Source organism: Lagenorhynchus albirostris, chromosome 2 (assembly GCF_949774975.1).
Source record: "Lagenorhynchus albirostris chromosome 2, mLagAlb1.1, whole genome shotgun sequence".
NCBI lineage: Eukaryota > Metazoa > Chordata > Mammalia > Artiodactyla > Delphinidae > Lagenorhynchus > Lagenorhynchus albirostris.
In genome coordinates, this window is record NC_083096.1 from 68,224,980 (window position 1) to 68,239,321 (window position 14,342).

The window sequence follows — 14,342 nt, forward strand, 5'->3', positions numbered from 1 at the left end:
TCAACAAACAGGCATCCCCACCACATACACCCCTTAACTGTGTCCCCACCCCCCATCACTTCTCCAAAAAGGATGTAAGGGAGTAAGGAGTTACGGGTAATAAAACCCAGAAACAGTGCTATTTTCACAGAAAAAAGGATCCGTCAGTAGCATATTTCTTTAATCATCGTTATTTACAATTTATCATCTGACAGACTTACAGAGAATAAATAAAGAAAAGACAATATACAATTGGTATATCTCATTTCTTTTTCTAATACAGAGAATTTTTATGCATTCTATTTTGGAATGACTAAGATAGTTTTAAGCAAAAATTAAATCAGTTTGCTATTTACCCCTTGACAAGACACATCATCCTCCAAAGCCTGCAGAATAAAGCCCAGATGTTTCCTCCTCATAGGAAGAGTGCACCACATTGCTTCAGAAAGTCAATCCTCAGAAAAAATTCCCAGACAACGGGGTAGAAGAATAGGATATCATGAATAGTAAAGGACATAAAATGAATAGGCTAGATTACAAACTCTTGGTGCGTTTGTAGGAATCCACTCAACTTTCAATTATTTCCAAACCTCTTTTCAAGAAAACAGTTTTTCACTGCAAGTGATTACCTATCCCTTTGGGCTTTCCCTTGAGTCTCTTTGCAAATTCCTTTACATGCAGTTGTGAATGTGGGTAAGCATGGGCTAGCTTGGGACTCCCATCTTTCTCCTTTGCAGGCCCGTGAAGTTGTTGACAAGGTGTTTGCAAGAGAAACTAAAAATCTTGTTCCAAAAGAGCTGGGTTTGGGGCCAGGGTCGCTCCCTGCTCTTGATGGGGTGCCATGGAGAGAAGTACCTTGCATTTCTGTCTAAATACCTCAAAGGATAAGACATTTCCATAGACCAATTTCACCATCAGTAAACCTAGAAATGGAGGATGTAACTTACAGGTACAAGTCTGGGCACCTTTTCCTCCTTCCTCCTTTGAAAATAAACCCTCTACATTAGAGCAAAGCAATTTTCCCTAAATTCACCCCAGTTATGCCGGATGACAAGTGTCTGCTTCTACCTTTTATTCATTCAAAAAACAACATTCGGCGAATATTTGTGGTGTGCTCGCTATGTGCTAGGAACTTTACAGGACATGGGGTATACAGAGGTGAACTCACGTAGAATCTTGTGACCCTTAAACAGGGCAGCTTAAACATGCCATCATAAAACTCAAAGCTGTAATCCACAAAACCAGAGTTTCAACTCCCCTGTCCCCTCCAAACCTCTGGGCTACAGCTGCAACCTACAGGTTGCAGCTGTATTTGCATTTCATTTGGTCCAATGTGGTTGCTATTCCATTTAAGAATAGACTTTCAGGCAAATGAAACTTCTCTACTCTTCTGAGAATAGTGTTTTGCTACTCACTAGGGGTCTCTACCCTTGTACTCTATTCCTTCCAAAAGCTCTCCCTGGTGCCATTAAGGAAGTACCACCTTAGCTCTTGACCAAAATTCTGATTTATTCTAAAGTCCTCTCCTTGCCATCATACAAATCCTACTCGTAGGAACCGCAGAAACCACCTATAATTAATTTCCTTCTATCCTAGCTAGTGAGCTGTGGGTCTTACTGTCCTTTGTGTTGCCTGATTTTTCTAAGCCGTTCTTGGAATGTTTCAGATGCTGAACAGCCAAACTAGTCAGAAAATGTGGAAACAGTCTAGGTAGGATATTGCTTGTTGATAAAGGAACAGATTAATTTTGTTATATTCTCTTTAGGATTTTATAGAATTGTATCCAGACAATGTCTTTCCTGATGCAACCAAGAAGACCAGGTTACAAATCAGCAAGGGTTAAAACTATCCAGAAATGAAATGTGTACATGTGAAGAACTGGTGAAATCTGAGTAAGGTCTGTAGTTTAGTTAATAGTATTATACCAATGTCAATTTTCTGGTTTTGAAACTGGACTATGGTTATGTAAAATGTTATCAATTGGAAAGCCTGGTGTTAGGGAAAGGCCACTCTGTACTATTTTCTTGGGAGTCTTAAAGCATTTCAAAATAACAAATTGAAAAAAAAAAAAAAGGATACAGCAACTAAACAAATTACCCACCATGGTCTGAGCCAAGCAATGTAGCTAATTGTAGCAGAGAACTCAAAATGCCAGAAATCCAATAAACATTAACCATTCCAGTCTCTTTCCATCTCAATTTAGCATTCCAAGACATTTACCAAGTGGAAAAGACATTCATCTGTTTCTATAAAAATGTTAAATTTTAATTCAGAAGGAAATTCCAGCATAGATCTGGATCTGTGTCTTCCAGAAACCTACCATATGCACTGCCAGAGGTCAGAGGTCTTACTGAAAAGACTAAGATGGCAAATTCCAGGTCTATAAACTCAATTTAGGATCAAAGCCCTCCTACCTCTATACTGGGAGTAATTTAAGCCTTAACTGTAATTTTCTTCATTTTGGGGGTATATTTGGGCAAAACAGATGCTATTCTGTTTTAGACTATTTCCTTGGAACATCTTCATCTCTTTCCCCTTCTTCAGTTCTCCTTTACTCAAAACATACGGCGTAGCCCCACATCATGGCTTTCTTGTAGGAAGTCTGGATGAGACTAGAAAAACACATGGTTCCAACATGGCATGTACCTCTTTGTGCAGATACCAAACAAGATTCAGTCTAGTTTAACTTAAGCCTGTTGTTCCAATATTTCCCTGTGGGCTTTCTAGGTACAACAGCGATGAGCATTATTTAAAATGGATTTCATTAACAGAAGCAAAGAAGGGAACACAAAGCCTCATGAGCTAACATAAATTCCCCATCTCTTGGTCTTCATTTCCAAAGCAGCACTGGGAAAGCCATGTCCTGTTCAGACAAAGAGTTGATTTCTTCTCACCACCATTAAACCCCAGGACCTGAGGTGGTCTAGAACACACGTGTTCAAACTGCCTCCCTCTCCCACTTCCTGTGAGATGAAAAGGTCATTCCCTGGTGGTTGCTTGTGTGTTTTTATGTTCATGCTGGGCTGTCCTTTTCTTAAATCTCTGAAAAGCTCCCTTCCATGTCATACTCTGTACCTGACTTTTCATTTTTTAAATAACTACTTTTATAATCTCTATCATCCAGAATTGCTTCTCTCTCCATATACATCTATCTTTTATCTTCAACACACTTACTTTCTGTCCTCTCTCAGCTCTCTCTTCAGAGAGATCTGCTTTCATGCTTCAGAATGGATTCTCAACAGCACCCCCTGTGTCTATCTTGCTTGCCCTGACCTCCCCCATCCTTCTCACGCACTCTCCATTATCCTTTATTATGTAGTCTTCTTTCTAACTCCCACGTGGCCGGTCCAGTCACATGCACGTTCATTTATTCATCCTTTGCACCATTTCCATACAATGCCCTTTGTCATATAGTCTTATACACTTGCAAGTGATCTTTCCATTGCATTAAAACCACTTTTCCCCCTCGGGGGCCTCTTTCTACTCCAGATCTTTTCTGAGCACGTATGTGTCTGGACAGCACATCAAGATTTGGACTTAGCTATCAGCACATTCACCAGCAAAAGTATACATTTAAATCTGAATACCCCAAAACCACAATCTGGACATAAAATATTTCACATATATCATGAAGAGGATAACTTCCTAGAAAGGTAACAAGGCCCCACAGTTTCTCATCCCTTTTCCTATCTCCTTTTCTACATAGTTCCTAGCTTCATTCTTCCAATTTGGATTCCAGCTACCTTTAAAGTCTACAAACTAAGCCTTCGCCATTGCGCTCTGTTGGGTCTCTCAGATTTGTGCTGCTAAACTCGATGGGTCTGACTAAGGGAAAAGTTAAAACTGTATCTGTAGTACCAAAGCCTTAGCACCAGAAAATGGTGCCTTCCTCATCTCAGAAAAAGATAACTGTACCTGACAATACATATTTGCCAGCTGCTTGAAATAGATTACCTCTATGACTCAAGGCCAGAAAAATCCAGACATACTAAATTCATTTTAAATATGATTTTTTATGGGATCATGAAATGCAGTGTATTGACGCAGAATTGTAAAAAGAAGTAAGTGGAGAGATATAAGGCGAAGGAAGGGGAAATTATGTCTTTCCTCTTGCCACATAGGAAGTCATGGCCTGGTCTGGATGTACTCCTGCCAGAAGTACGTGGATAAAGGAGAATAAGCTACAGGCCCTGATTTCAAGTCCCTATGATTCTACTGAAATGGAATGATTAACGTGTCAACTTGACTGGGACATGTGGCACTCAGATTAAACATTATTTCTGGGTGTTTCTGTGAGGGTGTTTCTGGATGAGATTAGCATTTGAGTTGGTGAATTGAGTAAGGCAGATTGCCCTCTCCAATGTGGGTGGGCATCATCCAAACCAATGAAGCCCTGAATAGAAGAAAAAAGTAAGGGGGAGTTTGCCCTCTCTGCCTGACTGCTTGAGCTGACACATCAGTCTTCTCCTGCCCTCAACTGGGACTTATACCATTGGCCTTCTGGTTCTCAGAACTACAGCACCAGCAGCTTTCCTGGATCTCCAGATTGCAGATGTCAGATTGTGGGACTTCTCAGCCTCCATAATTGTGTAAGCCAATCCCCCAATTCCATATACATATATAGTCTGTTAGTTCTGTTCCTCTGGAGAACTCTGAATAATACATGAAGTTAACACTGATCTTGGGAATGTAGAGAGTGTGGCAGGCCCCAAGTATAAAAGAACATGTCTGGCCCTGCATATATCAGATGAGATAATGTATGTGGTACACTACATGGTAAACTTTAAAGCACTGAACAAATGACAGGTGTTACTATTACTACTATTATAGTGGCTTCCCTACATGATCTCTTTTGCTGACCACGATCTTCAGAGAAGGAGATGATCAGATAACTGAGTCTGCATCAATTGTACATCCAGTTATCCAATGAACACTGAACGTATCAGAACTGGAAGAGACTTCAAGACCATCTCATCTAACTTGTTCCAATAAAGAAACAAAAGTCCAGAGAAGCAAAGTGACTTGTCCAAGATGATACACTTGGCTTGAGGCAGAAATAGGGTCACAGCTCCCAAACTGATGTTCTCTCCAAAGTTAGTCCTGGGAGACACTGAAGGCCAGACTCACAAGACAACCATGGGGAAAGGGTGTTTTCTAGGGGAAGAAAGATGACCCGCAAAATGAACCTTGGGGATTGGGGATTTATGCTTCTGCTGTGGCCTGGAGCAACGCTGAAGGCTGGACAGGGGGAAACACTCAAGTTCCTGAGAGACTGTGTAGAAGGTGGGCTGGGTGAAGGCAACAGAAGCAGACCCAAGGGGTCAGGTCTATCTCTTCTAAGTTTGGGAAGCTTATATTGTGATCTTTTCTTGTTTCTCCTCAGAGGGAATTGAGGGTTCTCTTTCCCTGTTTCCTACTGAATCTGAGGATCTGTGGAGTGTGAAAGCTCAGAATCTGTTCTGAGGGGACTCTTCTTTGACAGTGTTATCAGTATCCATGGATTCTGAAGCCAGAACCTCAAACTTTCTTTTTCTGCTGGTCATACCATCTCCAAGGCAAGAGTGTGAACACCAAGCAACAGCAGCGAATGACTCCTCCACGCTCAACCTGCTCCTCTCAAGGGACTCCTAGGGTTAAAAGGACATTAAACATCATCTCCCACAACCACTTATGTTTGAAACCCTATTGACAAAAGGACAGTGACAAAGGACTCCCCATCTCTGGAGGCAGCCCATTCATCCTTGCATGTTCTATCTCTGGTTATGTTTTCCCTAGTAAGGAGTGGAAATCAATCTCCCTGTAACTTCCCCTCATTGGTCCTCAGTCAACCCTTTGGGAGTGCTCAGAACATATCTATTCCCTATTGTGCATGGCCTTCAGATTTATGCCTGAGAAATTCAATCACCAGCCCTTGGGTTCCATTTGGTATTCATCCATTAAAAGAGTTGGAAAATTTGGAGAAGATAAACCAAAAGGCCTAGGATCAAGATATCAAAAAACAACAGTTTGTACCGACTCAAAATCAGGCTCTCACTAAAACACACACCTGAAAATGTCTGAACAAGACAAGAGGAGGACCCTCTACAGTAGTGAACATCACATCTGTTACCTGTCCTCCACAGGTCTCTTTCCCTGTGTCCATTCTCTATTCAAGAATATTTCCATGCACGAGGCTTTTTTTGTTTTTGTTTTGCAAATGACGATTCCTGTTCATGTAGCCTTGCAGTAGATATTCTTTCCTATGTACATCCTCTGTATTTCCTATGCATATAGATCTCAACCCTGATCCCTGCCCATGAACAAACAAAACACCCATTCAAAGAAGGTGGGTTTTTTCAAGCATGTTAACATCTACTTTGCCAGGAGAGGAAAATGCAGAGTTCAGGACATGTCTACAGGCCGAATTAGGAAATTAAACCATTGGTGACTAGTTACTGAATACCATTTCATCAGATTCTCCACACTTACCAAGTATTTTCCCTAAGTCTAATCTCATGTTTCCTAAGACATTACTATTCTTCAAGTGTTTTCTTTCTGAAACCATTTTTTTTAAAAAGATGACATGGAAAACATATTGTAGAATCTGCACATTCATAAACACAAGCATATTTAACCTTTATAAATTATCTCAATTATCTAGCCTTTGTTATCCAACTTTTTTAGTATATCAAGTAAGATTCTTTACTAGATTTTATCTGCCCTATTCTGCCCTAGGCTTTTTTTTTTCTTTTTTAGTTCTTTAATGTAAAAAAAAGTATATATGTGTCGGGGTAGAGAGTGGGAGAGTGGAGTGGAGGGAGACGAGGGACAGAAAGAGATAAAGGCAAACAAGCCTCTGTCTCTCAGGTCCATTCAATGTCCAAATGGAGTGGCTTAGGCGTGGGTGAGTGGTAGGTCTTGTGAGGAGGACCTGTTGCCAGGCATTGACAGCATCACTCGTCCCCTTGCTGAAGAAGCAGAAGGTGGATTTCCTGGAATGAGGGACGGTGCTTGGTGTCTCTTCTCCAGCAGCTGAGCATCAGCTTATACACAGAGTCAGGGCAAATGGCAGGCTGGGGGAGGTAAGTCTTTGGAAAGAAAAATGAACAAAAAATGAGACTATTAAGAAGAGCGCAGAGAAAGGAAGAGCAGTTGCATCATAGTATGATTTGCCCACTCCCCATTTTCTTGGACTTGGAAAGTGAAATGAGTGGGGTGTCTATTCTTCCTATTCATGAGGATTCTAAATCCCATCAGTCCCTTTTTCATTCCTTTTGTCTTTTCCAGTTCTCTGGAGCAGAATTTCCTGATGGGCCATCCTGTGGTCCCTACCACCATGCAAAAGATGAAACTGAAGCAAGAAGACATCTTAGACTGGAAAGCAAGTGATTAGAACACCAAACCTCTATTTATAGCCTAGCCACAATGAGATTTATTCTGATTGAGCCAATCATGGCAAAAGGGCAGAAAGTATACTAGCTGCCTCAGCTCCTTTATTGGAATAAAACCCTAGTCACTGAGATGTGGGATATATCCATGTAGCTCCTAACCATAACCTTCTCTGTGCTCCCTCTCTCCTGTACTGGCCCAGGGAGAGAAGATTGGACTTCTTCCTTACATTATTCACCAATATTTGTACATTTATCCCCTCTACAGCCCTGCCCTGAATTCCAGCCTAGAGTTGTATTTGGCTCTACTCCCAAAGAACCAGTTACTGACTGCTTCCACCAGCAAGATGCCACTCTACTGACTCCAGGTCATCTTCTGTTTGCCTGTAATCTGTTGCTGTCATTTCCTTACCTACGTTTTTTAACACCTTGGTATATTGACATATTCCTAAAGCAAACCTAAATTTCTCAAGCGCTTTGAAACATGGGTCCAACATTTGCAGCTGGTAAATCATTAACTATTTCCATCTTGCCTTCTCACACACCAACACCAGCTTATGTCATGCATCATAGGATCATAACGAAGCTCTATCTTTAATTTTCTGAGGAACCTCCACACTGTTTTCCACAGAGGCTGCACCAATTTACATTCCCACCAACAGGGCATGAGGGTTCCCTTTTCTCCACATCCTCACTAGCACTTGTTGTTTCTTGTCTTTTTGATAACAGCCATTCTAAAGTTGTGAGATGATATCTTATGATGGTTTTGAGCATTCATTTTTTTAAATTTAAACTTTAGTTATTTATTCATTTATTTATCCATTCATTCATTTATTTATTTTTGGCTGCATTGGGTCTTCGTTGCTGTGCATGGGCTTTTCTCTAGTGGCGAGCGGGGTCTACTCTTCGTTGTGGTGCGTGGGCTTCTCATTGTGGTGGCTTCTCTTGTTGCGGAGCATGGGCTCTAGGCATGCGGGCTTCAGTAGTTGTAGCTCGCGGGCTCTAGAGCACAGGCTCAGTAGTTGTGGCGCACGGGCTTAGTTGCTCCGCGGCATGTGGCATCTTCCCAGACCAGGGCATGAACTTGTGTCCCCTGCACTGGCAGGTGGATTCTTAACCATTGCACCACCAGGGAAGTCCCAATTTTTAATTATTTAATTCCATTTAGACCATGAGCTTTTAAGAAAAGTGCTATCTGAGAATTCTTTACAGTTTGTAAAAATAAATTGAAAACAAAAATGTCAAATACATTTTAAAATTATTGAAATTATTGTTATAGACTTCCAATTGAATACAAAAGATTTAAGCTTTGCTTAAGCTGTGAGCCCTAAGTATAAGATTCTTTCTAGAATTTGTGCTACTGAAAAGTTTTCTTCTGCATTATATCTGCTATGTTCAACAAGTTGGTGACATTGTGCCATGTGAAAACAAATTAGATCACACATGTGTAGTCTAGAGACCATAAAATCCATCTAGCAGCTGATAGTGTTGAGAAATTACCGTCCTTAATTCTAATGTCAAACTTTTAAAATTTGAATACTGAAATTTTAATAAAATTTAAAGTAATTAAATTTTGTAAATTGTAATAAAATACAAATTTAATAAATTATGTTTAGTAAGTCCATATGTTAAATTAAATAAACTTTTATCAAAAATTTAAACTTATAGATGAAAAGCTTACTAGCATATAATGGTAATATTTGGCTTTGGCCTTGGCTTCAGTCAAATATTTGACTTTACTTTTCAAATGCAAAGCAGACAGTGGATATGAAGTGGGGGGAGGGGAAGCATGCCTTTCTTGCCTGACTGTTTGATAGTTCAATTTTGCCTCGTGTAAATTTTTTTTTCCATGTGGGATTTCAGTCACTGAATAATAAGAGGAGGGAAACTGAAAGGTTTAAAATATTCCTCCCTTTGCCTACAATTCTAGGATGTACTCGAGTTAGAATCATTATGATAATAAAATTACACTTTCTAATTGAATGCACCGCCTTTAATTGGCCACAAGAATCTAGTAGGTCAACCAGGTGGCCATGATGTGCTACTAGTCCAGGAGAAAAAACATTTTTCCTTGTTCTACTCTCTTATCTCATGCACACCGGAGTAAATCTGCCCTTTGCCAAGGTAAGAAGGCAATTACTCCATAACCGAGATAGATAATTTAGATCTCCTGCTACCAAAACATCTACAGAGTATCAAGATAAAATTCTAGGACCCCTCCTTCCTATTTTTAAGCTGCATATTGTACAATCTCTAGTCATTCCCTTATCTTTTGCTTGCTTTGATCCATTTAAGCCACAGAGGATCTACTTTTAATCTTCTGCAAGAGCCTTCTCCCTCTCCTCAACTGTTATCATCTTCCTGCCTGAGATGCCACACTCCAAGTGTGTGCTGTAGCCAGGCCACTCTGGGGTTTCAGTGCTCCCACCACCAGCAAGCTTTCAATCCCACGTCTCACAGGAACTTTAAACACTGAGTCATCCAAAGGAAACTTGTAGTATCTTAACTAGGAATTGGGGCCCTTGTAAGCTAAGAAGCCCAGCTTTTCCTGAGTCCTGAGATGCCACAGCAGCTGGGCCCAGAGGTGCCTTCCAAGAACAGCAAGGCCAGGATGTACCTGAAGGTCTCTGGACATGTAAGTCAAGAAACATTTCTAGACAGTCCAAACCAAATTTTTAACGAATGCTAATAAATCCCTTATTCACTTTTAAGCTTACGTTTTTGTTCCTATGTTTCTCAACCAGGAAGACAAACCATAGAGCCTAGACCAGGAAATAGATCAAACATGAGAGATAGGATTTTATTTTCTGGTATCTTTGAGTTGGGGAGCAGCCTGAGGGGACCCCTCATGTTCTCCAATGACCAACGGGTTGACACATGGATAAAGCAGAGTGTATGGATGCCTAGGGAGGACCTTGGTCTTTCACATCACCTGGGTAATTAGTGACAAAAGTTCTTGGTCTTTTACATTAGCTGGATAATTAGTGACAAACAACTATGATCCAGGTAGCCCATTTTCCAGCTCAGACCTATCCTGTTAAGTCAGAACTTTTCTTTCTCTCTCCTTCAAGAGCACCCAAGGCCACATCTCTCCAACCCCAACAGTTCTCACCTGCCTCCCTTGGTCTCGGAAGAACTCTCCAGTATTCTCGATGACCTGTTCATCTGACAGCTGGGAATAGGGCTGTTCCTGGCAGAAGGTGAAGGTCTCCCACAGAGTCACTCCGAAGGCCCACACATCACTTGCTGTGGTGAATTTGCCCTGTTTAAATAAGAAAAAGAATAATCTGTGCATAACAAGAGCTGATTAGGTTTTCATAATCTGGAGTTTTGCCACTTTTACAACCCAGGGCAAGGAATACTGGGACTGCCAAGATACTCATGGGCGATCTGGAAACAACAATAGGAAGTTGTCTCGATGCCAAGCTACAGGCCCTTTTCTCACCCTCAGGATCTCTGCTGAGGTATACTTCTCTTGGAGGTGAGATCCAAGGGCTGAAAAGGATGCAGCCGTAAGCTATCTGACTCTCCCAGTGCATGTTAGAAGGTCAAACTCTAGGATCTAGGGTAGCCTTGGAGAAATGCCCAGGGGAAAGGCAAAATTAGAATGGGAAGCAATTGTTTCTATGTGAGAGATACGGAAATCTAGTGTAAGTGCACCGAGTAGTCCTTGTTCAATAATCGTCACAGCCTTGAAGGATAGACTAACGAGTGACAGCAATGAGATTCAGATGCAATCAGCAGGTATTAAATACTTGCATATGTTCTATTCAATAAATACAGTGCTGACATAGATGATATTATTTATCCTTATTTTTCAGGTCAGAAAAGTGAGACAAGAGGTTTACTAAAATTCCCTGGTTAACGAGACCATTAATAATGGAAAAACTGAGATTTGGACCAAAACCCTCTGAATCTTGGTCTAATAATCTTTTACAACACCACACAATACCTTTAAAGGGAGCAAAGCTTAATAATCGCATTAGAAATGAGTAAAATATGTGATTCATCTATATAGATGATAAAGATCTTTATAAGGATTTACATAAAATGGTATATATCACAGCATCATTTATAATCGAAGGAAATTGGAAAGTACTTAAATATCAAATTATAGTGACATTATTAAATTATAGGATATATCCACACAATAGAATATTATGCAGCAATTAAAATCATGTTTTTGAAGAATATTTACTGCCAGTGAGAGAGAATTGTATGTGCATAGTATCATCCCAATACGTAAAATAATTATATATATAATACATATATTCAGAGAAATACATGTATAGAAAAAATCCTCAAAGGAAATACACTAAAATATTAATATTAATAGTGGTTATCTTGGTGAGAGGAAGGGGATAACTATACATTTCTTATTTCAACATTAATTATGAACCCTATAAGATATGAACAAGAAACAAACAGATTAATAATAAATTAACAAAACTAGATTGCTATCAGGCTTTTCTCCACAATATTAAATGACAAAAGACAAAATTACACATGCACAGCATTGCAGGAAGTAAAAGTTTAAAGTCTAATAATTCTATAAATCAGCTAAGTGGTATAAAATCAACAGTAAATTGTCCCGAATACGCATGGTCAGAAGATATATTTCTAAGAGGCGTTTGAAAAAAACGTATTCACTTGTGGTCCAGAATACCAAGAGCTGGATAAAAATTATAAAGCAAAGAATGAGGACCTTAAAAAGTAAACGGTGAAAATCATTAAAATACAAATATAGAGATCCATCTAAATAATTAATTAGAAATATGGTTATGAAATTAATACAGAAGAAAAATATTTTGTGTGGATAACAGTTCTTCAAATGACAAGATTTTAATACTCTAAATTAATTAAGATCAGTCAGTAGGTGGAAAGGGTAGAGATGAAAAAAATGGTACTAAATCTCTTCTCATTATGGGTATATTTTTAACCTTTTCCTCCATACTTTCTACGGTAAGCATGTTATATTTTATCAGCAGAAACAGGCACGTGTTAAAAATAATAATTAGTACACAAAGTAAATCATATCAAGTCAGAGAAAATATCAAAGTCTATTTATTGTCTGCCTCCTGCTGTCTCAGGTGCACCCCTACACACCGTCTGCATCTGCCTACATGCCAGCTGCTACGGCAGAGCTCAGAAACACAGGAAACTCACCAGCAAGATGCTCTCCCAAGACATCCAGCGGATCGGGAGTACTGCCCGGCCCTGGATTCGGTAGTAGTCACCGCTGTACAGGTTTCTGCTCATCCCAAAGTCAGCTATCTTGATGGTATAGTTCTTACCCACTAAGCAGTTTCGTGTGGCCAGATCTCGATGAACAAAATTAAGCGAGGAAAGGTACTTCATGCCAGATGCAATCTGGGTAGCCATAAACTTCAGGTTGGCATAACTGAGGAAATATAAAGGAAGAGAGAAAGTAGCCTCTGGAAAGAAGAAGCTGTGAAAGGTACACACCCTATAGTTGGTACCAACAAACTAGGGTTCCAACCTCAACATCCCTTCTCTATTCTTTATGAATCTCTTTGCTTTCCCCTAAAGGGCAGCTGCTTTATTATTCCCTGCATACTAACCTCCCCAACCATTCCAGAACAATGATGAACTTTAAGGCTCACTGCTCCCCACTTCAGATCCCAGCTTAGTCTCATGAACATAGGGAAGAGACAGAAGACCCGGCGTATTTACCTGACAGTGGGTACGTTGCTGAAGGAAGAACTGGGGGGCTCGTGGCGGGAAAGAAACTGATTGAGATCTCCATTCTCCATGTACTCAGTGATCATGCAGAGAGGATCGTCAGTGATACACACAGCTAAGAGACGGATGATGTTTGGGTCCTTGAGCCGGGACATGATCTTTATCTCCTTAAGAAAATCATTCCTTTGGAGGACAGAGACATAGATAAACCCAGAGGTTGCCAGAGTTAGGATCAAGAGGGCAAAGAAGACACAGCAAAGTCTAGTCCTAACCATTATACTGAGTCTTGTTTCCCTTTGGATAACCTTTGAGAGAACAGAGAAATTGGTACCTGGAAACTGTCTCATTCTACTCATCCTGGAATGCGATGTGCCCTTATTCAACTATAATTTGGCGGGGGGAACATGGACCATGACATTCACATGTGCATCCCTAGTATCCAACAGAAGGTCTGCCCCATAGAAAGTGATTAATATTTGCTAAATCAAATATATGTTGCTAAAAACTAGTCTTAAAAATAAAACCTTCAACTGAAAGTCATATCTTAAGTGCACTGGGGTCTTTACCTTTTTTAAAGCCATGAAGGGACTTCCCTGGTGGTGCAGTGGTTAAGAATCTGCCTGCAAACGCAGAGGGCACGGGTTCGAGCCCTGGTCCGGGAAGATCCCGCATGCCGCGGAGCAACTAAGCCTGTGCGCCACAACTACTGAGCCTGCGTTCTAGAGCCCGCAAGCCACAACTACTGAGCCTGTGTGACACAACTACTGAAGCCTGCGCTCCAGAGCCCGTGCTCCACAATAAGAGAAGCCACCACAACAAGAAGTGCGCTCACTGCAGCGAAGAGTAGCCCCTGCTCACCACAAATAGAGAAAGCCCACGTGCAGCAGCAAAGACCCAATGCAGCACCCCCCAAAAGAGAAAAACAAACAAAAAGCCGTGGAGTCACTCTATAAGTAAAGTGAAGGCACTTTTTATAAAGTGAATAACCACCCTCTGGTTTAATCTGATAATTTTTTATTTTCTCATACTGGTTTCTTTTAATGCAGGGTGCGCCAGCAGTCAGTCACAACACATATTTAGTAGCCTGTTCAAAACAGCTGTTTAAAGTTCACAGTGGTAATGCAGCATCATTTCAAAAGAAGTACTCACTTGGCCAAAACTAATAATTGTTTGAATAGATGGTGACAACCACCCTTGAGTCACAAAGTGGGCTATAACCTTCCAAGTAGCAATATTTGGGTTAGTGAGACTAGCCCACATTCTCAAAACTATTGAAGCAGACCTGTTATAAGT

General features: G+C 40.5%; 1 protein-coding gene across 2 annotated transcripts in view; it reads right to left on the minus strand.

The window, feature by feature from the left end:
- Positions 1-143: 143 nt before the first annotated feature.
- DDR2 (discoidin domain receptor tyrosine kinase 2) overlaps positions 144-14,342 on the minus strand; it is a 162,583-nt gene continuing 148,384 nt past the window's right edge. For both annotated transcript variants that reach the window (XM_060134332.1, XM_060134321.1), the window contains 4 exons: positions 13,041-13,232; positions 12,513-12,747; positions 10,459-10,608; positions 144-7,046 (listed from right to left, as the gene is read on the minus strand). In XM_060134332.1, the coding sequence (XP_059990315.1) occupies positions 6,912-7,046; positions 10,459-10,608; positions 12,513-12,747; positions 13,041-13,232 (712 nt within the window). In that variant the 3' untranslated portion in view covers positions 144-6,911. The remainder of the gene's footprint in view (positions 7,047-10,458; positions 10,609-12,512; positions 12,748-13,040; positions 13,233-14,342) is intronic.